This window comes from Mytilus edulis, chromosome 4 (genome assembly GCF_963676685.1).
Source record: "Mytilus edulis chromosome 4, xbMytEdul2.2, whole genome shotgun sequence".
Taxonomy (NCBI): Eukaryota; Metazoa; Mollusca; class Bivalvia; order Mytilida; family Mytilidae; genus Mytilus; species Mytilus edulis.
The window spans coordinates 98833435-98857233 of record NC_092347.1 but is presented as its reverse complement, the minus strand read 5'-3'; the positions used below and the strand labels follow the sequence as shown (position 1 = coordinate 98857233).

At 33.8% G+C, this 23799-nt stretch overlaps 3 protein-coding genes across 3 annotated transcripts; 1 reads left to right on the top strand and 2 right to left on the bottom strand.

Annotated features, from left to right (window-relative positions):
* Nucleotides 1-6168: 6168 nt before the first annotated feature.
* Nucleotides 6169-10157, bottom strand: LOC139521221 (acanthoscurrin-2-like). The gene is made up of 3 exons (XM_071314653.1): nt 10097-10157; nt 6817-7301; nt 6169-6256 (listed from the first exon to the last, which is right to left on the bottom strand). The coding sequence occupies exons 2-3, from the start codon at nt 7298-7300 to the stop codon at nt 6249-6251; spliced, it is 492 nt and encodes a 163-aa protein (XP_071170754.1). The 5' UTR covers nt 7301; nt 10097-10157; the 3' UTR covers nt 6169-6248.
* Nucleotides 10158-12171: 2014 nt separating this feature from the next.
* LOC139518580 (P2X purinoceptor 7-like) lies at nt 12172-13838 on the top strand. Its single transcript, XM_071310060.1, has 2 exons — nt 12172-12519; nt 13532-13838. Exons 1-2 carry the CDS (start codon nt 12185-12187, stop codon nt 13716-13718), a joined length of 522 nt encoding a protein of 173 aa, XP_071166161.1. The 5' UTR covers nt 12172-12184; the 3' UTR covers nt 13719-13838.
* Nucleotides 13839-15424: 1586 nt separating this feature from the next.
* On the bottom strand, nt 15425-22446 carry LOC139521220 (uncharacterized). Its single transcript, XM_071314652.1, has 3 exons — nt 22024-22446; nt 20272-20427; nt 15425-17355 (listed from the first exon to the last, which is right to left on the bottom strand). The coding sequence occupies exons 1-3, from the start codon at nt 22396-22398 to the stop codon at nt 15460-15462; spliced, it is 2427 nt and encodes an 808-aa protein (XP_071170753.1). The 5' UTR covers nt 22399-22446; the 3' UTR covers nt 15425-15459.
* Nucleotides 22447-23799: the final 1353 nt, after the last annotated feature.

Here is a 23799-nt window from a genome sequence, read left to right as displayed (position 1 = left end):
TATATTAATAAACTCATCATAGATACCAGAGTTAAATTTTGTATTTACGCCAGACGCTCGTTTCGTCTACACAAGACTCATCAGTGATGATATTAACGATTATTTTTTTTAAGAAATCATAATGTTTACTAATATTTTATTTAGTGATAATCAGATAATAGTAGGAGTAATTAACTCACAACTAGTACTTTAATAGATGATGTTTGTTGAACTAATCTGAAGTAAAACTCAATCATTCCCCTTAACCCTCTTAGTTAAAAATTTGCAAAAATAGATATAGGAAGATGTGGTGTGAGTGTCATTGAGACAACTCTCCATACAAATAACAATTTAAAAAGTAAACCATTATAGGTTAAAGTACGGCCTTCAACACGGAGCCTTGGCTCACACCGAACAACAAGCTATAAAGGGCCCCAAAATTACTAGTGTAAAACCATTCAAACGGGAAAACCAACGGTCTAATCTATATAAACAAAACGAGAAACGAGAAACACGTATATATTACATAAACAAACGACAACTACTGTACATCAGATTCCTGACTTAGGACAGGTGCAAACATTTGCAGCGGGATTAAACGTTTTAATGGATCCAAACCTTCTCCCTTTTTCTGAAACAATAGCATAACATCACAACAAAGAAAAACATACGATAAAATATCAATTGGCAGACTTAACTCAACCAAAAAACGTCTGATTAAACAATGAACGAATAAATTAAATAACACATTTAAGAAATGACACATGATCTTGATAGCCTAGCTATGTTGCTTTTTCCAAATTGATGTATGTTTTTAATTTAATTTGGGGTGAATTTAGTCTCATGAGTTTATAACGCTCTTCTTCGGTGAGTCATATAAAACAAATATATTAGTTGATTATGATTACAAAACGTCATGTTAGAAACAAACGTCGTTAAATACAACAAACAATGGAAAAATTTATCCTTGCACTATATCCTTTGCAAACGGATTCTTTCTGATCTACTAGAATACAAAAACTTTTTTGTCAATAAATGTATATTTATTCAGACTATATTCCTCGTTTCATTCCACTTTCAGAGACTTTTCAGTTAACTCGATCTTTGATGAGAAAAAAATACATTAAGAATAGAGTTGTTAAAACATCAAGTCAAAATATTTGAACGAGAAACTTCATCCTAGGTCATAAAAGTTTCTCTAAGTGAATGCCGTTTTTTTCACTGATTTAATCTTTTATCTATTTAGAACCAATATCAGATTTGATCCCCTAGGCCTGTTAATACGGTTCCGAAGCAAAATGTGTCTTCCCTCAATATTAGATTTGATCCCCTAGGCCTGTTAATACGGTTCCGAAGCAAAATGTGTCTTCCCTCAATATTAGATTTGATCCCCTAGGCCTGTTAATACGGCTCCGAAGCTAAATGTGTCTTCCCTCAATATTAGATTTGATCCCCTAGGCCTGTCAATACGGCTCCGAAGCTAAATGTGTCTTCCCTCAATATTAGATTTGATCCCCTAGGCCTGTCAATACGGCTCCGAAGCTAAATGTGTCTTCCCTCAATATTTGATTTGATCCCCTAGGCCTGTCAATACGGCTCCGAAGCTAAATGTGTCTTCCCTCAATATTAGATTTGATCCCCTAGACCTGTCAATACGGCTCCGAAGCTAAATGTGTCTTCCCTCAATATAAGTTTTGATCCCGTAGGCCTGTCAATACGGCTCCGAAGCTAAATGTGTCTTCCCTCAATATTTGATTTGATCCCCTAGGCCTGTCAATACGGCTCCGAAGCTAAATGTGTCTTCCCTCAATATTTGATTTGATCCCCTAGGCCTGTCAATACGGTTCCGAAGCTAAATGTGTCTTCCCTCAATATTAGATTTGATCCCCTAGGCCTGTCAATACGGCTCCGAAGCTAAATGTGTCTTCCCTCAATATTTGATTTGATCCCCTAGGCCTGTTAATACGGCTCCGAAGCTAAATGTGTCTTCCCTCAATTTTTGATTTGATCCCCTAGGCCTGTCAATACGGCTCCGAAGCTAAATGTGTCTTCCCTCAATATTTGATTTGATCCCCTAGGCCTGTTAATACGGCTCCGAAGCTAAATGTGTCTTCCCTCAATATTTGATTTGATCCCCTAGGCCTGTCAATACGGCTCCGAAGCTAAATGTGTCTTCCCTCAATATTTGATTTGATCCCCTAGGCCTGTCAATACGGCTCCGAAGCTAAATGTGTCTTCCCTCAATATTTGATTTGATCCCCTAGGCCTGTCAATACGGCTCCGAAGCTAAATGTGTCTTCCCTCAATATTTGATTTGATCCCCTAGGCCTGTTAATACGGCTCCGAAGCTAAATGTGTCTTCCCTCAATATTTGATTTGATCCCCTAGGCCTGTCAATACGGCTCCAAAGCTAAATGTGTCTTCCCTCAATATTTGATTTGATCCCCTAGGCCTGTCAATACGGCTCCGAAGCTAAATGTGTCTTCCCTCAATATTTGATTTGATCCCCTAGGCCTGTTAATACGGCTCCGAAGCAAAATGTGTCTTCCCTCAATATTTGATTTGATCCCCTAGGCCTGTCAATACGGCTCCGAAGCTAAATGTGTCTTCCCTCAATATGTACAAAACAACAAACCAACAAAAACATAACGATACAAACCATTGAATTGTATGTTTCATATTAAAATGTTATTGTTGACATGTCCTATTTGGATTTAATCTGCAGCGCACAAAAAGTGAGAAAAAAGAGCTGACGTGTATCGTAGTCTTGATTTCTGACACATGAGCGGTTTTAGTTAAACATATTTTATTTGTTTAAGTACAAATTGGATAAGACACAAGTCAAACAGACTTATGAAGTCTTCTCTATTTAACATTTATAGCAATATAATTCAAAAATTAATGTATGAGCATGCATGTATAGAATGGTATATCTATTTAGTATATATATATATATATATATAAATATGAATCAAAAGACAGAAAATGAAGAAAAAAGAAAAAAATAATAATACAGAAAGAAAAAAATATATAAATAAATAAATGAATATTTAGAAAACAGAAACACAAAAAAATAAAATACAAATTTAAAAAAACGAAAAATAAAAAGGACAAAAAAAGGGGGAAGAATTTTACTTAGATCATGATGTGTATGCGATCATGCATTGCTATCTAGACAATTTCAAATCTTTCCTAACTTTTAAGACATTTTTGAAAATGGTTTGGTTTTGCTCTGGAGAAAGAAGACAACTACCCAAGGTTAGTAGTTCTATGTTAATTTTACAATCATTTGGAAGCCAGCGCAGACTTTCAAACATTTTATTTTGTATGTCTGAATATAATATACATTTAAAAAAAATTAAATAAAATTGAAAATGGAAATGGGGAATGTTGTCGACGAGACAACAACCCGACCGTAGAAAAGACAGCAGCAGAAGGTCACCAACAGTTCTTCAATGTAGCGAGAAATTCTCGCACCCGGAGGCGTCCTTTATCTGACCTCTAAAAACCACTTATTTACCAAACTCTTATGAAAATTCAAATCGGTAACAAAACTCGTGCTATTAGAGCAATTATATTAACAACACTTAGATAACACTATTACGTGACAGGAATACAGTGAAAATTAATTCAAGAACTTTCAGTACAGAGAAATACACAAATAAACAATACAATGGTAAATTTCGACATGCTAACCACAGAATAAAAACGAACACGTAAAACAACATAGGACAGCAAACAAAACAGGATCACAAAACGTCTTTCACACGACTTGGTCATCGTCACAAAAAAGACATCACAGGTAAATTTCTAAAAACAAATTAGTCAGGATTCTACTTCATCAAAATTATCTCCCCATTACGCCAGTTCATTTTCACAATCGTAGAAATGGAAGCCATTGTAGGGATGACGCGCTGCCAATTTTGCTCTTGGAAACCGATAAATTTATCCACATTGCACCATTACGGTCCTGATATGTCAGTTGTATTTAAAAAGACAAATGTATCAACTAGCTAATGAGAATCAGTTAATGATCTTATCTGCATTGATTCAACTTAAAACTATTGTCTGATCTGTTGTTAGGTGGAATTTTCGAAAATTCATCAACATTTAAAAAAATTCTAATTAAATATTTCGTGGAAGGGCAGACTAGATTGTTTTAGTGGTTGAAGACTATAAACCCTGGTTATCACACACAAAAAATTATAATTTTTCGAAGATATGCATTTTCATCATCCAACTTGAAAGACTGTCGTCAAGTACTTTCAGTAAAAAAAAAAGCTATTCGAACACACCTACTCTTATTTTGTGATTCATTAGATAGGTATTTCATTTGACCCATATATTTCATCTTTTAGTACTGTGTTTTTTTATGTTATAAAGTCAACCTGTAGCTTTGATATATAAAAATGATAGAATCTGAAGCGAAACGATGTATGAAATATTCTTGCTTTGTACGATATCAAGACAAAATATTCTACTCAAACACGCCCTTACATAAAAAGGTGCACTCGATTCTCTCTTTTCGATACAGTTGTTACCCATTTGTTGAAATTTTTTCTTAAGTCACAAAATGGAAGGGCAGACACGAAAATTACTGAACTAATAGATTGATATGTTTTTCGTCCGTGGTACATTTTTATAAAAAAAATCGGAGGTTACGCATTTTCTACATCCAACTTGAAAGATACCCATGTCGTCGACTTGATATCTAATTGTTTTGCTTAACTATGTACTAGATAAATTGAAAACTTATGCAAATGGTGTTTTTAAAATAAAACACTTCGCAATTGAGAAGAAAATTGTAATTTTGTTTGTTTCTATTTATTTTTAAATTTTTTTTGTCACAATGGTAAACATTACAGTAAGCATTTATCGCCTGCTCTAACAAAGAGCTTCGATTCTTTTGTTCTATTTCAACCGGGTTTCCGACTGAAATTTATACTGTTCAAGATCAGATTTGTAACTGTGTCATTTGAAGTATTATATTACAATAACAAGAATATTAATATAGATTTGTGTTTGTAATTTGATAATTAGTTGTTTTATCAAGCTACATGTATGTCGGTATTTTCTCTAAATCGAACTGTAAAACAAATAAATAGTGTACATATAGTTGCATTAAACTAAAATTTAAAAAATGGACTGGCTGATTATTAATTATTTCTTTTATTAACAAATAAAAAATAAAACAATAAAATTACAACTACAAACTACTTAAAAGACCAGACGTAAATGGTTAATCACAATCTAAGACGTGATAAAACACTGTGATTAAACATCGTAGAAAAGCTAGCTGAACCTCTCACTAGTATTACAGTAGCATCAAATTTTATTATTTTTGAAGCAATGTGAGAACATACAAAACAGTAGAATTACGTTAAAACGTCAAAAATAGGGGTACATCAGTCAACATTTTATTGTTACCTAAATCACTATATAAGCAAACAAATATGTCAACGAAGAAAAGAATTGCATAGAGTCATAGGACAAAAGCAAAATTGAAAATCGAGTATACAAATTTAACCACAGCGTAACACGAATTGGCGGCATGCATAAGTACTGAAAGTTTATTTTGAAGATAACATGTTCCGTGCATTTGTTGTGGGAATCAGAGGGATATTTCAATAGTTATAAAGGAGGGACATAAGATACCAGAGGGAGAGTCAAACTCATAGATAAACTGACAACGCCATGGCGACAAACAGACAAATGATAGTACAGAAGACACAACATAGTGTTTCGGGACATCAAACATGGAACTTGTATATAAGTTTTCTATTTCTGTAGAAAAACTCCCTGTAATGAGTCGACTTAGTCGATCCTTCAAACGAGTATAGGGAATAGCAATGTAAAGCGTTGAGATTAACTTGTGAACTCTAAATATTTAGATGATCATTCAATCGATTATAGGGAATAGCAATGTGAAGCGTTGAAAACTCTAAATATTAAGATGGTCTTTCAATCGATTATAGGGAATAGCAATGTGAAGCGTTGAGAACTCTAAATATTAAGATGATCTTTTAATCCAGTATAGGGAATAGCAATGTGTAGCATCGAGAACTCTAAATATTAAGATGATCTTTTCGAGGTTGACTTGCTTTCTCACACAGTTTAGTCGATTTGATTCTATGAGGTTAAGTCTATAAAGGGACTGTAGATTTATGAAAGAAGGTAAAACAACACAAATTAAATGCAACGATTATATTTTATATCAGAAATGTAAAAAAGAAAAGCATTCGTTGTCCGTTCTGGGTTAGATTCTGTGTTTAATATCCTGCAAAATAAAGAACATAATGTTATCATAGCATAACTTTCGCTTTACAAAGATATCTTTTTGTTTTTCGGATTGTTGTTTTATTTAAGTTTATTTATTGCCTCAGCAGTATTTATTTTTTTTATGATCGGTAAACATGGTAAATACACATTTTAATGGGTATTGTTTACGAAAATAAACAATAAGTGAGTTCCATAATGTCCAACATTGGAGAAGGTAACCGGTCAAAAAATAATAACTCAGGAGTCAAAAGTCGGTAACATGAAAATAGTCTATTACAGATTGGTGAAGTAATATTTCACGTACCTATTTAAAAACAACAATACGGAATTGTGTGAAAACAATAACAAATTAGCATATAATCAATAACAAATGGATATTACAAGTAATTCTTATTGAGGTTTAACTGAAATTAGTTTTTCAAAGTTCTGTAAGTTCTGAGTTATGTCTGTCTTGTACTTGAATAGCTATCAACATCATGTATCTTGTACTTGAATAGCTATCAACATCATGTCATAAAATAATAGACAAAATAATATTTTCTGCAGAAATTATCTTACCTTTTCCCTTTCCGTATCCGTATCCACCATATCCTCCACCATATCCACCACCAAAACCTCCAAATCCACCGAATCCACGTCCGTAACCACCATAACCACCATAACCACCTCCATAACCACCATAACCACCATATCCTCCTCCAATACCTCCGAAACCACCATATCCACCTCCTAATCCACCACCATAACCCCCATAACCGCCACCATAACCGCCTTTAACGATAACAACTTTTCCTCTTCCATATCCGCCTCCGTATCCACCACCGTATCCGCCACCGTATCCTCCGTATCCGCCACCGAATCCATATCCTCCATATCCACCTCCGATTCCTCTTCCGTATCCACCACCGAATCCTCCGCCGAATCCTCCACCGAATCCACCTCCGTATCCTCCGTATCCACCTCCGTATCCACCATATCCTCCTTTATAGGATGCGCTGACTGCGCTACAGATAACCAGGAGAATTCCGACTAAGAGTTGCATTCTGCAATAGAAAAAAAATGTTCTTAGTTACAGAGTACTTAATAAGAGAATCTCGAATGCAATAGCCGGAAATTCAGTTTGGCTATTGTTGGTCAATAAAGGCAACAGAGGTATACCACCTTCATCAAAAGTTACAAATTAAAACACAAAAACAAATTGTAAACAACGGAACTACAGAAACACTGAACTGCAACAAAATACAAACGCCAATACACGTAGAAACAGACAATTTGACAAATTCTGCCATATTCCTGCCTTCGTTAAGGGCATTTTAAGAAAAACATGTTTGGTAGAACCTGGTTTTAATTTAATGTACAAAAAAGACCGCAGAGGGATGAGTCATTGCTGTACTTCTTTTTCTTTAAAAAAAATCTCTTCTATCTTATTTGGTAAGACTAAAGATATGCGCCACCAGATAGTTTCCGCTTTCTACGTTATTACAGTACAAGTACAGAAGTCGCTGTTAGGCAGATCATTTGTATATAATTCCTCAGATACAATTTTCTTATAGAATGAAATTCATAACAGTGTAGCTATGGCCATTCATTGACTGGGGGAAATTAGGTGAACGTTCGTCTGTAATGCCCACTGTTCACGACGTACTTATCATAGAAATTTAAACTGTGAGGTCACCAAAGGTTCTAAACGCCTAAATAAAATAATTAAAAATACTAATCAGGAATAACCTTTGTAATTTGAAAATAAATAAAAATGGCCTTCAACACGGAGTCTTGGCTGACACCGAACAGCAAGCTATAAAGGTTGAATACTTAAAATTCTTTACTTGATTTTTTGTTATGGTTTGACCATGTATTTTCCTAATATGATATCGCACGTTCTTTCAGATTATCTTTTTTTACTTAATTGGCTTTAAAAGTTACAATGCATGATGTCGTCTGTTTATGTAGCTCATATGTGTTTTTCGTTTCTCGTTGGTTTTCCCGTTTGAATGGTTTTACACTAGTAGTTTTGGGGCCCTCTATAACTTGCTGTTCGGTGTGAGCCAAGGCTCCGTGTTGCAGGTCGTACCTTGACCTATAATGATTTACTTTTATGAATTATTACTTGGGAGGAGAGTTGTCTCATTGGCACTCATACCACATCTTCCTATATCTATCTATATCAATACATTTTTTTTCCAACAAAAGAATACATCACAAGAATATAAGTTTTGTAAGAAACGTGAGAAATTGTGTTGGACTTGAAGATAAGGCAAAGTGACAAATATCTGAAAGAATGAATCGTTTTATGGTATTAAACAAAGAAATCAAATGATTTTTTAATTATCCAGAACTCTTCACAAACAAAACCCACATGTATACGCATTGAATAAATAGTAGGCCATTCTTAAATGATCACACCGTAGAAGTAGTTGTGCTCTTAATCAATGAGATATTTTGTGAATTAACCCCATCAACTTAATATTTTTTTTTACAATGGATAAACCTATTTTTTTATTATTATTAAATAATATCATCTCTGAACATTATTATTCTTATAAATGACACGGTTGTATGTGATGATTATAATAAATATTTAAAACAAATTCCTTTCAAGCTTTGTATCGGAATGTGTAACAAGTGAATATTTCAATCCCCACTGGAGGGCCTCTGACAGACTGGGTGAGCATAAAATCATAGTCGTTGACAAACAAGTTACAACCTACAAACGTTTTACTGTCGACCACACTGTTATGCATTTAATTCTAATTAGAAAAAAAAATGGGGATTACAACCGAACTTGTATTTTTCTACTATTTCTTCGTACGACAGTTTAAAGTCTTTAAGGTTTATGGCCCCTTCTGCAGCCATTTTTTAACGAATTTAACTTCAATTTTATCAAAACTACAGATGTAATGAATAATAGAGATAGGCCAATTTGTACATATACCAAGGGGAAACTTGATGCAAAGCATTATTATATATTGCTTCATTGCATTTGATAGAAAAAGAGTACTTTGTGGCAAATAAACCAATATTTTTATAACCAATAGCTACCTTAATAAACTCGTTTTAAGGAAATCAATGCTTGCACTGCAAGCAAAAATCTTATATCTATCAGTCATGAAATTGCCAAATATGAGAGTACAAGGATAAATGCTGTGGTTTTTCTATAAAACAAACCAATATTTTTATAGAAAATCCACAGCCTTTAATACAGAGATTTTTGTTATAAAATTACCAATAGCTACATTAATAAACTCGTTTTAAGGAAATCAATGTTAGCACTGCAAGCAAAAATCTATCAGTCATGAAATTGCCAAATATAAGAGTACAAGGATAAATGCTGTGGACTTTCTATAAAATTTCCATATGTTTAGCATTGAATCAACACAAGGGTACACAATCCTTAATACACGAGGTGACAAGTGGGACAAATTATGATTGTCTCACTATTAATAAAAGAGTTGACATAGTTGCCTGACCGAATAAAATTTCAATGACAAAAAGTTGTTCATATTACTGACGGTTGCATACTTTTCTTGTCGATATCTTGTGCATCATTAAGCGACCAGAAATACTTTATAAAAAAGGTAACGAATAAAGAAAATCACAAACATACTAAACTCCGCGGAAAATGGAAAATGGAAAGTCCCTAATCAAATGGCAAAATCAAATGATAAAACACATCAAACGAATGGACAAAAAATTAAAAAAAAACAATAGTATCGTGAAGAAGTAAAGAACAACAAATATCAAAGTTTAAACAATCGATAGAAAATAAAATACTTGATTGAGATGCACAGTTCAACAGCGTTACAGACAATACAGTTAATGATAGACTAAAGACACTTACTTGCTTTGATACGATGGTACAGTGATGTGTTGAATGCTTGGTTATTGAGGCCTTATATAGTTCTCGTTTCATAATAAAATATGATGAATTATACTAATATCACAAATCAATCAAAATTAATTATGAATTTTTATAACGAACAATTTATCAAAATATTTTTTATAAAAAATAATAATTTTTCATAATTTTTCATAATGATAATGATTGAAAGTCATAGACTGACAAATTTTTGCACTTTTTAACGATATTTTGTTAATATGCTTTAAACCAATCGCCTTAAATTCCCTCAGATTTAATTCTAACCTACTAAATTGCTTTTTTATTGTTTTTTTGGTTGTTCCTGAAAGCTTATCTAGGTCTGCCTAAAACAATAACGGACAAAACATAAAATTTGCGTAAATAAATGATGATCTTAATCCAAAGTTACCTAAAAATTAAAGCCAAAACATTTCACTTTACAGAGATTTTTTGAATTCTTAAATAAACGATTTAGATCCATGCACGTTGTGTGGAATTATTCATTTTATATTTCAGAAAACCCATCATCAAATAAATATATTAATAAAGGCATTTTTGTAGAGGATAAATTTCTCTTTTTTGTAATTTTATTCATTTGTGTTTCTTAGAAATAATTGTATTAACGAAAGTAAGATAATTGAAAAGAATAACATGATTGGTATACAACAAATATAAATCAATAACTGTTAAAACATAAGTTGTATTATTGTGTTTTAGAGAGAAAATGCTATTTTAATATAAAATGAGAGTTTGCTAGGATTGTTTTGATTGTTTCGACAGTTGATGTTCGATTCGAAAGGTTTTACTCGAAATAGAAGATCTTTTTTTTTTAAACTTGAGATAAATATAAATATATAGATAAACTCATAGATACCAGAGTTAAATTTTGTATTTACGCTAGACGCGCGTTTCGTCTACACAAGACTCGATGTTTGTTGAACTAATCTGAAGTAAAACTCAGTCATTCCCCTTAACCCTCTTAGTTAAAAATTTGCAAAAATAACACATTTAAGAAATGACACATGATCTAGATATGTTGCTTTTTCCTAATGGATGTATGTTTTTAATTTAATTTATGTTGAATTTAGTCTCATGAGTTCATAACGCTCTTTTTCAGTGAGTCATTTAAAACAAATATATTAGTTAGTTATGATTACAAAACATCATGTTAGAAACAAACGTCGATAAATACAACGAACAATGGAAAAAAAATACATTAATAATAGAGTTGTTAAAACATCAAGTCAAAATATTTGAACGAGAAACTTCATCCTAGGTCATAAAAGTTTCTCTAAATGAATACCGTTTTTTTTCACTGAATTAATCTTTTATCTATTTAGAACCAATATTAGATTTGATCCCCTAGGCCTGTTAATACGGCTCCCTCTAGGCCTGTTAATACGGCTCCGAAGAACCAATATTAGATTTTATCCCCTAGGCCTGTTAATACGGCTCCGAAGCTAAATGTGTCTTTTCTCAATATGTACAAAACAACAAACCAACAAAAACATAACGATGCAAACCATTGAATTGTATGTTTCATATGATAATGTTATTGTTGACATGTCCTATTTGGATTTAATCTGCAGCGCACAAAAAGTGAGAAAAAACAGTGTATCGTAGTCTTGATTTCTGACACATGAGCGGTTTTAGTTTGAACATATTTCATTTGTTTAAGTACAAATTGGATAAGACACAAGTCAAACAGATTTATGAAGTCTTCTTTAACATTTATAGCAATATAATACAAAAATATATGTATGAGCATGCATGTATAGAATGGTATATTTATTAAAGGAGAAGGAAACCAAAAAAAAAAATTTGGATAAATTAATAGAAAATTATTATATAAATATATTTTTAACAACGTTTGTGTTAAAAAAGTGTACCGTTATGAAATAAATCAATATTTTACAATTATCAATTTTGAAATTCCCGCCTCCATGTAGGCAGCCATTATTGTTTTAGCCCTGACGTCACTCCTACGGTTCCGGTTTACCTGTTCCAGCATCTGAAACTTTGCAAAACTAATTCTATTTACACACGTACCGCGGAAATATCCAAAATCAGATGGGTCTTGTTGCTTACAACTTCGAACCTGAGCTCACTGTTCAAGAACTTGAAGATCGAAATAGAGCTGCATTAGCATCTTCTGAAGCTGTAGTTCAGACATTGGATGAATGGTGCGAGTGTGGGAACTGTCAGGAAATGCCGTCCCTTGAAGAAAATGTTTGTTGTAGGGTATCAGATTTGGTGCTACCGAACTTGGAAGACCACAACTGCATTACCATGCACCATAGTTATGACACCTTAATTTTAAATTCCGATGTATTAGCACTGGCTTACATTCAGATGATGATGTACAAGGGACAGCAAGGCCGAGCGCCGGAAGAATTGAGCAACAGGTGAATTTTTGGACATTTTAAAAGTTTTATTAACCAGAATTAAATAAAAAGGTTTCCTTTCAAACTAACTTATATCTGGTTGTCTGCACAAATAATAGACACAGAGACAATTTATTTTAAAAAATATTGGGGGGGGGGGGGTGTAGGGTGAGGTGGTCCTTCAAAAATTTTAATATTGTCATTTCCCATTAAGTACACGTCGATTAATAATGAGTTTGAACACTGCCTACTATAAATTGAAATTGTTCTCTCACTATGAGACAAAAAAAAAGTGAATTACAAAAAAATCTATTTTTTTTTTTTTTTTTCAAAGTTTTCACCAACAAATGCAAACTTTAACAGGAACCATGAGTCAGAGTGGGTCAACTGAACTTGGAACTGTATACACCGAATGTGACTATTATTAATGTCAGCATAACTTTCATTCTATTGAAAAGAAAATATAATATTTGCTCCGATTTTTCGAGTGTCTTTAAGTGGAATGATACTATATAAAAAAGATGCTGTATGACTGCCATGAGACAACTCTCCACAAGAGACCAAAATGACACAGAAATTAATAAAATGTATTTTTGAATGTCATAACCACAATCCCTTTCTATTCTTCTTTGAATATGACTTCCTGAAATCAACAAATTTGTACTAATATATAAGACATATATCAAGCACCACCTCTTGAGCAGAATCAGCCTGCCTTTCCCCGAGTTAAGTGGTTTCTGGTTGCAGTCTTGTTTTCAATGTTTTATTTTGAGGACTGCTGTTTGCCTAGTCGTGAAATGCTCAATGTTGGGAGACTTTTTCATAATTAATGCCCAATGTCTTTTGGACAGATAGAATGACAGATGGAGTAAAGTGGTTACTATATATATCTTTTCTCATCTTTGGTGACCATGTGAAATAAATTAAACTACATGCATTATTGTCAGTTCTGTTGAAATTTGGATAAATCCATTTTTTCCAAAATCTATCATATATTTGATGCTTTCATTTTCATTTGTATATTTTATTACAGACAATCCCGTCTTGTTGCTTACAGACAATTCATTTGTTGGATGCTTAAAGGAGAAAAACTTGGAAAAGGAAGAAGGGTGGTAATTCCTTCTTGTGTTGTCAAAGACATTAGAGATTCCTTCCCAGAGAACAACAATGATTATACAGGATTTCAAGCTGCTATAGATGTGAGAGAACTGTTTTGTTGAAATGTTTTAAAATCATAATGACAAAGGATTTGCAAAGAAACACAAAAATTATACATGAATGTGATAGTTTTGTATGAAGCTAATAATATATTGTTAATTATATAAACTTGTATAAACTGTTGCCTTTGAATAATTATTAAAAACTACTGCATTTATATATGCACCTGTCCGGAGCCTGTTGTTTAGTGGTAGTCTTTTGTTGGTGTAGTTCATAGGTGTTTTTTTACTTTTAGTGGTCTAAAACCAATGTCTCTATTCATACAAGAGTGCACACGCTGAAATGTCTCGCCTTCTTTACTTATCATTGATATTATGTTGAGTCCTAAATATAAAGCTTTATTACTCTGAGCAATGACAATGAGGTCAAGGTCAAATAAAACCTGCATGACTGACATATAGATCATAAAATATTTCCATACACCAAATATAGTTGACCTATTGCATATAGTATTAGAAAAAAAGACCAAAACACAAAAACTTAACTATAACCACTGAACCATGAAAATGAGGTCAAGGTCAGATGACACCTGCCAGTTGGACATGTACACCTCACAGTCCTTCCATACACCGAATATACTAGACCTACTGCTTACAGTATCTGAAATATGGACTTGACCACCAAAACTTAACCTTGTTCACTGATCCATGAAATGAGCATTGATGAGGTCGAGGTCCAGTGAAAACTGTCTGACAGGCATGAGGACCTTGCAAGGTACGCACATACCAAATATAGTTATCCTATTACTTATAATAAGAGAGAATTTAACATTACAAAAAATCTTAACTTTTTTTTCAAGTAGTCACTGAACCATGAAAATGAGGTCAAGGACATTGGACATGTGACTGACAGAAAGTTCGTAACATGAGGCATCTATATACAAAGTATGAAGTCTTCCGCCTTCTAAAATATAAAGCTTTTAAGAAGTTAGCTAATGCCGCCGCCGGATCACTATGTACACCAAACAATCATCATAATCATTACATAAACAAAATGTAGTTATCCTTTAAGCTGTGTAGAGATTGAAGAAAACAACTGAATATACTAATGATATAATTCACCAAAAAACATACATACAATCAAACTCCTCCCCCCCCCTTCACCTAACAACCAAACTATATGCAAGATATGATTTGCAGCAGGCCAAGTTTACGAGCATATTACATCCACGCCAGGGACTTACAACCTTACGACTTTTCAAGGTGCGCCAGAGGGTTGCATCCTGTACTGCAAATCATGTTCTGCTTAAATTATATGCAAGTATTTGATAAAGCCAAAATGAAATAGAAAATATGGAAATTCGTAAGTACAAAATGTATGTATGTCATTTGGGAAGGCATAAATTTATTTTTTTAAAGAAAAACATGTATATAATGATCATTGTAATCACATTAACATACATCATGTACATGAACAGTATATATCTATTATCAAATTACTTTAACCAAACCCTCTGGTATGAAACTCGAGGTCAAGTTAATCCTTATATTCATAATAAAACTGAAATATTCATTATTCATTGTTGAAAGTGACATTAAACACCAAAAATTAAATCAATCATTCCAAAAAAAAAAACCCTCACCAGAACATTATATGATTTCATACCATGCTGCATGTATGAACTGAATGACAAATTTATCATGTTTGTACAAATGTACAGTGCTGGGAAAAAAGATGCTTGCATGATACAAAAAAAATACCCCCAGTAAAATGGTTGTTTCATATTTATATCAAGAAAAATATTCAACTGGATTTTTCAAATCGAGAAAAATGTTTCTGAATCAATGCAGATTTTGAGGGAACAGGCAAAGGAGCAATATTTCCTTCCTGTGCCCTTTCCTTTACTGGCAGTGTCATTGTTTCTTTTTGAACCAACACGTTTTCGATCATAGCAAATACCCACTGATAATTTTTGTTATTAAACACTGGCTTTGCCACCCATTGCCCAGTTGCCTTTGGACAAACCAATTTGTATGCTTTTTCACCATCTTTGTTGACCTTTTGACCACGATTTTGGTTAAGATTATGATCAATTACCGCCAAAGCAGTACGTGTCCACATTTGATCATTATCGAATTCCTGGCGTTTTGGTGTATATTTCAGCAACAGACTGTGAAAAACTTCTAAATTTCCTGTATGACAAAATTCATTTAGCTGACGAATGTCCTTTCTCAAACGCTTGTCCAACACTACTTCCTTTAATGCCTTATGGGCTTTTGAATCTTTTACAAGCCATTTTTTAGTGTCAGACACTTCAGGTTCAATTGGTGTGTGAGCACATTGCTTGAAGAATTTACCCTCAAAAGAATGTATATCAACAGTATGATTTACAATGGAAATCCAGCTTTCTTCCAAAATGTCCTTATCTCCACCACAATTACTGGCACACCACCACAAATGATTACAAATAGATTTCATCCAATGGTTTAAATCTTCGCAACCTTTCCCTTTAGCCTTCAATGTTAGCTTTTTTTTAATCGATTTGCACAAGTGCCAAACATCAAACTGATGTTGCACTTCCGGAAATTCCTTCTTCATGATGCTTCTTATCTGAACATGCCGATCCGTAGCTAACACCTCAATCCTGAACCCCATGTCAAGCAGAAGAGTCATGCATCTTCGAAAACCTTCAACTTCCATTTTTGAAGATGACCCAGTTTCAGTAACCTTGACAACAACAAATGTAATAATGCGTTGGGTTTCAATATCAAGTAGAGAATAAGTGCAATACTTTGCACTAAAACCTGGTGAATCACACCTTCCATCACCTGCTAGCCGTATCTGGCGATTTTGTTCTTTGATTTTCTTTAACTCTACTTCTTGCAGTAAGGACCACGTGTGTTGAACAACAGGCATTAAATATTGTCTTTGAATTTTGTTGTAGGTGGTGTGTGAAATATATTGTAAGTTACAAAATTCTGCAAACTGTGATATGTGGCTGTATGTTTGACCACAGAATAATGTTGCAGCACTAACTAATAAATTTCCAACTGGCATCTTGCCAAGGAATGGTTGTGAACTCCATTTTACAACTATGTGTCCACTGGTACAATTGGCAGTGATGGTTATTACAGTTCCATTGGACAAGTCTTTAACAATGTCATCTGGATCAACCGGACATTCACAAATGTTGCATTTTAATTTGTTGATTAAAGTGTCAATTGCACTTTCAAATACAATAAATTTGTTTTCTTTAATTAACTTCTGCTCTTCGGTGTAGCATGTTGAAATGTCATTTTCAAAATTGTCTGAATCGGACTCTACCTGGTCAACACTTAGACTGTAATCAACATCTTCTGGATCATCCTCTTGTGTCAAACTTACAAAAGACTCATCCAAAATATGTACAGGAGTAAAAATTGGTTCTACTGCACATTTTTGAAAATCAGTTTTTAAAGGAGTAGAAGAAATGAAGATTGGTTTGTCTTTTTTAGCAGGTGTTTCACTAGAACTGGCATGTTGAATTTCTGAAGACGTATCTACCTCTGCTTTAGATTTTGAGTAGCTATGATCAAAAACCAATACATTTTCATCTCCTTTAATTTTTCTGCATACTTCACATGGATGTCCACAAGGAAGAATTTCTGGTATGGTCAATAAAGGTAATTTATCATGTTGTTCAGCATGAACAGGAACATTCTACAATAAATAAAATAAAATCATGTTATTTTTTTTAATCAGCATACATTTAATGCCCCTACAGAAAAACTAGAGTTGACACACTTTTTACACGAGTTCAATGTGAGATAAACTCTTTCAGACAGACATGTACGTGGTTGTCGTTTGTTTATGTGTTACATATTTGTTTTTCTTTCCTTTTTTTATATAAATAAGGCCGTTAGTTTTCTTGTTTGAATTGTTTTACATTGTCATTTCAGGGCCTTTTATAGCTGACTATGCGGTATGAGCTGTGCTCATGGTTGAAGGCTTTACGGTGACCTATGGTTGTTAATTTCTGTGTCATTTTGGTCTCTTGTGGAGAGTTGTCTCATTGGCAATCATACCATATCTTCTTTTTTATATGTAGGCCATACAATCATTCCATACACCAAATTTAGTTAACCTATTGCTAAAAGTATCTCAGAAACAGACCTCATAAAGAAATTGAAATTTGACCAATGAACCATGAAAGTTCAACTGACACCTACCAGACAGACATACACACCATACAATATTCCATACACCACAAATAGTACAAATCAGAGAAATTAAGCATTGACCAATTGCAATGAACCATGACAATAAGTTCAAGGCCAGATGACACATGTCAGTTGGACATGTACACCTTACAATCATTCCATACACCAAACATGCCAAATATAAAAGACCTATTGCTTATAGTATCTGAGATAGACTTGACCTAGAAAACTTCACCTTGTTCACTGACCCATGAAATGAGTTTGAGGTCAATATGAAAACTGACAGAAATGAGAACCTTGCAAGGATTCAGATAGAAAAATATGCAATGGGGGACCAAACAACACATGAATTCACTAATGGCTATAGTGCATGAGTAAATTATCAGTGTTTTTCAGTTATGTATTGAATATTTTATCATATTTTAATTCTTGGATTTTATGGAATCTGAACTATAATGATTAAATTACAGGTTTTTTATGGCATAATTCTGGTAGGAATCTTGATAATAATGGAAATGGGATTTTCCCAGATTATGACGATGTAAAAAAGTTTTTTAAAATAAAATTTATTTTCAGCATGTAATAGGAAACATACATATTATATTAATATTTGGCCAAATTGCAATATTGACATACATAGAATAAAGGATGGAAACAGAGAATGTGTCAAAGAGACAACAACCCGACCAAAATTTACATAACAACTCAATGCCACCAATGGGTCTTCAACGTGAGAAATCCAGCATCCAGAGACAGGCTTCAGCAGACCACGAAACATTAATTTATACTATGTACTGATTAAAATTTTCTTAGCCATGATTACCTGAAGAAGACTTTTAACTGTTAAAAAATACATGTATATGTCATATATTACATGTATCTTCATTGTAAGAAGTTACAGTAGATACATTTAATCACTAAAGCTACCTTACCCTTAAATTTAATATATATTATAAACCTATATTACCCTACAATCTTAGGCTATTTGAATGGTTTGAATTAATTGCTGTTTGTGATTTGTTGTATCAAAGGCATAATTCACAGAGTTACATATAATGCAATGTTACTCATATAAATGTAGCAAATATTTTATTGTCTTTTTTATTTATCAGTACTTATAGCAATTATAGGCCCAAATCATAATCATTGTGAGACAAGACAGAATACCATTGCTGTTACATGTATACTGTCATATATGATTAAATATATGCCATATAACATGATTAAAAGAAATGATATTTGACCCAGAAAATATATACAAGTACAAATGTATATGACTACATGTTCATGTTACCACAAGAAGTTATGATAATTCATTAACCTCCTCTCACAAAAAATACTGTTGTTTTTGAGTCGATATTATATTTTAATTATTTAGTCATATAGGTGACTCTACAATTATTGAAATCAGTTTGTGAACATAAATCTCCTTTATCATGAAGGGAGACATGTACAGGAGCTCTTGGTTGATATATTTAGATGTCCAGGGCCTACTTTGATTCGCCCAACTCAGGTAGCAAAGTGTTAATGCGCATGTGCGTACCTCTACCGAATCGAAGTGAAAACTTTCATCGAGTTAACTCTAAAAATGGACGCTAAATAATAATTTTCGTTGTATTAACGACTATGTACATATATAATTATAACATAACTCAGGAACTAATTAGAATTTACCCTTCTTAAATTGTTCCTGCATTAAATTTCACAGAAACTCAGTGAACCGGTCTGTAGATTTTCGATTTTTATCAAGCGTTTAATTTAAATTAGCAACATATTTCATGTACGGTAGTAATAAATTCACGAAAAGCCTATCCATTACTGCATTAGTTGTCGTATATATGACATTTCGTAATAAATTTTCATTTCATTCTTAGAAAACTAAACGAAGTAACCAAATTTAGTTTTTTTTATATTATTAAACAAAGTCATTACTGACAGTCTTTACACATGAAAAATGTCTATAAATGACAAAATACAGTTGAAAAATAAATTTCTTTTACTAACCGTTTTTTATGCTGCATTTAAATACAAAGTCTGTCATTGTAGCATAATCTTCTTTATTTTTATTTTTGACACCCTTTTGAAACTCTACTAATCCTACCACAGGGGCGGATGCAGGAATTTTCGAAAGGGGGGGGGGGGTGCTAACCCAGGGCAAAGGGGGGTGCAAAACATATGTCCCGATACAAATGCATTGATCGACAAAAATAAAGGGGGGGTGCGCACCTCCGGAACCCCCCCTGGATCCGCCACTGTACCACAACCCAGGGTTGATGTCGAATTAACTCGGGTAGGTTCAAAAGGTAAAACTCGAGGGGTTCGATTGTCAGTCGAGTAAACTCAACAGACTATACTAACCCCAGTTGGACGATAAGTAGGCCGCGATGAAAATATTAATAAAATATACACAAATTACCTCAAATGAAATATCATCTGACTGTTGAGGATGAACTGCAGTTGAACTTTTGAACTTCTTTGGTTTTGTTGCTTTACTGTCTGTACTTTCTGACAATGTCCTTTTGTTGGAACTTTTTTCCTTGGTGTTTACAAAGGCAGTTACACTACTTCTGAGCTGAAATAATCAAAAAGCTTTTTTTTTTTACAAAAATAAAGAAAAAGTGTTCCTGTACTTAACACTTCATGCAGTGTACACTTACGACTTTATGTACAGTACATTTTTTACATGAAACAACTTTTTTTAACATACAAAACATGATAGAAATCAATAAAAGCTAATTAGATGCATCACATGTATTTCACAAATTATTTTTTTTCACCAAGATACATTGTACCTGATTTACAATGTGTTTCAATGCTTCACATAGCATTGAGTAGATATTGTGAGCCCCAAAACATGTTGTGTTTACTGCATTTTACAGTGAAACCTGTAGCTAGTTTTAACCGAATCATAAATAAACAAAGAATGTAAACATATAGTCAGCATCACATTTTTCTGTGTTTAACCCTCTTTTTGCCAGATTCAAATTTCAAACAACGTTACGTACGCCACAATACATGTAGTTTAGGACGTTCACAGTATTTTGTTTCATTTTCAAAATTCAAAATGCATAATGTGACGTCTTTAAAATTACAATTCAGACAATTTGATTTGTTTTAAAAAAGTACACAAATTAAGAAATTGCTACATTACATATTCAAATTTTACTTTATATCATTTATGAGGAAGTTTATTTCAGAAACAGCTTTGTAATCATAAAAATTAAAACCAGTGATTTTGTCATTGAAAAGGACATATGTGATCGGGTGGCAAGCTATCAGTGATGGACACATATGTCCGTGTGGCAGCAAGAGGGTTAAGAAATCTTTGTAACTGTGTCACCAACGGGGAAAGCAGGTCTATAACCGCTCCACTCCGTCCGTCAAAGACAGTGGCGGATCCAGGGGGGGGGGGTTCCGGGGGTGCGCACCACCCCTTTGCCCTGGGTTAGCACCCCCCTTTCGAAAATTCCTGCATCCGCCCCTGAAAGAGACGCAAAATAATGTGTTGTGTGTGACACAGGATTTTATGAAAATTTTAAGTGTGAACTTCGATGGCGGATCCAGGGGGGGGGGTCCGGGGGTTGGAACCCCCCTTTTTTCAGGATGATCAATGCATTTGAATGGGGACATATAGTTGGAACCGCCCCTTTGTCTGGGGTTAGGAACCCTCTTTTTAAAATGGCTGGATCCGCCCCTGCCCTTTCACGAGATCACCCCCACTTTTTGGTGGGATTCGTTTATGAATTATGAATTATGAATTATTCATTCTATGTTGTGTTTAGTGTACTCTTTGTCTGTTTCCTTTTTAGGCATGGCTTTGTCAGTTTATTTTTACTTATGAGTTTGAATGTCCCTTTGGTATCTTTCGCCCCTCTTTAACTTTCAGGTGACATCATTGGGTCATAAAAAATAATTCATAATTGGTGTATATATATATATGTACAGTTACAAAGTTATGTGATATGCTTACAAATATCCCCTAAAGTACAACATCCCGAGTGTAGAAATTCAGTACTCAGCCTCCCCCTTTTTTGTATCCTCCACATATGTGTTCATGTGTCCTGTGTGCACTATAGTCTTTCCCCTATAATGCTATATTTTATCTGTAGGACCATAAGCATGTGAAGAAACAAGACTGACAGAAAAACAAGTAAATTCTCATAATTACCTGTGCCTTCCGTCTCTTCTCCTGAAATATTTTGGTAGAAGTCCTTTCCTTTTGACGATCAGCTACACCAGGGCCAGGTTTTACTAAGGTTGGAACTGCTCCAGGCTTCAGTGTGAGTCTTCCAGATTTAAACCCCAGGGATTCAGCCATCAGATTCCTTTCAAAACAATCTTGTTCAAAATGTTCCTCACAAACAACTCTGCCTTTACTCCACACAAAAGTTTCGATTTTCAGTTTATCATTGCGCAAATGATCTATCCAAAGTTTGCAGAGTTTACGTTTCTCGCTAGATTTTAACGGATCTGGTATTTCAAAAAAGCTCTTCCCACACTTTCCTCTTTCATTTACACAATTGATAGCTTGACAAGACGGCATAATATCGTATTGTTGAAAGAAAAGTTTGATGAATATGGTTGCTTCTGGTTAGACCGGTTGTTTGCTGACGACACAATCATTTATCTTACAATAACATCAGATGCAGATACCACAACACTGCAGGAGGATCTGAACAAATTATCAGACTGGGAACAACGATGGCTCATGAAGTTCAACGCAGACAAATGCAATGTCATGACCATCAGCAAGAAAAGAAAGCCAATCACAAATGATTATATCCTTCATGGCCATGTACTGGAAAGAGTATCAGACGCAAAATATCTTGGAGTTACAATCAGCTCAGATTTAAATTGGAGTACCCATGTACATAACATCTGCCAAAAAGCAAATAAAACTATTGGGTTCTTAAAAAGAAATCTTAACATCAGTAACAAACAACTAAAAGAAAATGCATACAAGTCATTAGTCAGACCAACACTAGAATATGCAAGCGCAGTCTGGGACCCCCATCAACAAAACAACAAGAAAAAAATTGAGATGGTACAACGCAGAGGGGCTAGGTATGTTACCAACAAATACCGTAACACATCATCAGTAGATGCCATGATAAAACAACTCGAGTGGCAACAACTAGAAGAGAGAAGAACAACAACAAGGATGTGCATGATGTACAAAATTACTAACTGCCTAGTTAATATAGATGCAACATCTAGGCTCATTCCAACAAGCCGAGCATCAAGAACAACTAGGACTGGATGTTTCCAGGTTCCTCTTTGCAGAACAGATATAAGGAAAATGTCATTCTATCCAAAATCTATACGGGAATGGAATGCCTTACCACTTTCAACTACCACCGCTCCGAGTCTTGAATGCTTCAAGGCTCGGCTAACAAAATAGACCTAAACATTTGTTTTTAATGAGCACCTGTATATAGGATTTTAACTTTCACAAAATGTAAATATATTAAATTTTCTTTGGACTTTCATGCGCAACACACAGTGGCAGAATAATCAGACAGTTGATTGCGGCCGCTTAACTGGAAGAAGAAGAGAAGAAGAAGACCGGAACAGTAGGGATGACGTGGCAAATTTCAACTTCTGTACTCTCCAATACAGAAGAGCTCCTCAAAATGTCGATCTCCAGTAATTGGCGGGAAATTTAAAATTTTTATATTTAAACTAACGGGTTTGACATTTCTGAGCATAATTTTGAATAACTTTAAACAGTAAACCTTATTATTAACAATAATTCTTTCAACTGAGCTAAAAAAAAAATTTGGGTTTCCTTCTCCTTTAAGTATATATATCTATAATACTAAAATTACGAGGTCCAATTTATCAGCCGGCATCAGGTAAAAACGACATATCAAAGAATTCAACTTTATATATAGCTAATATAGGACAATTGTGTAGATTAAAAATTACACCACTCCAGACCCTT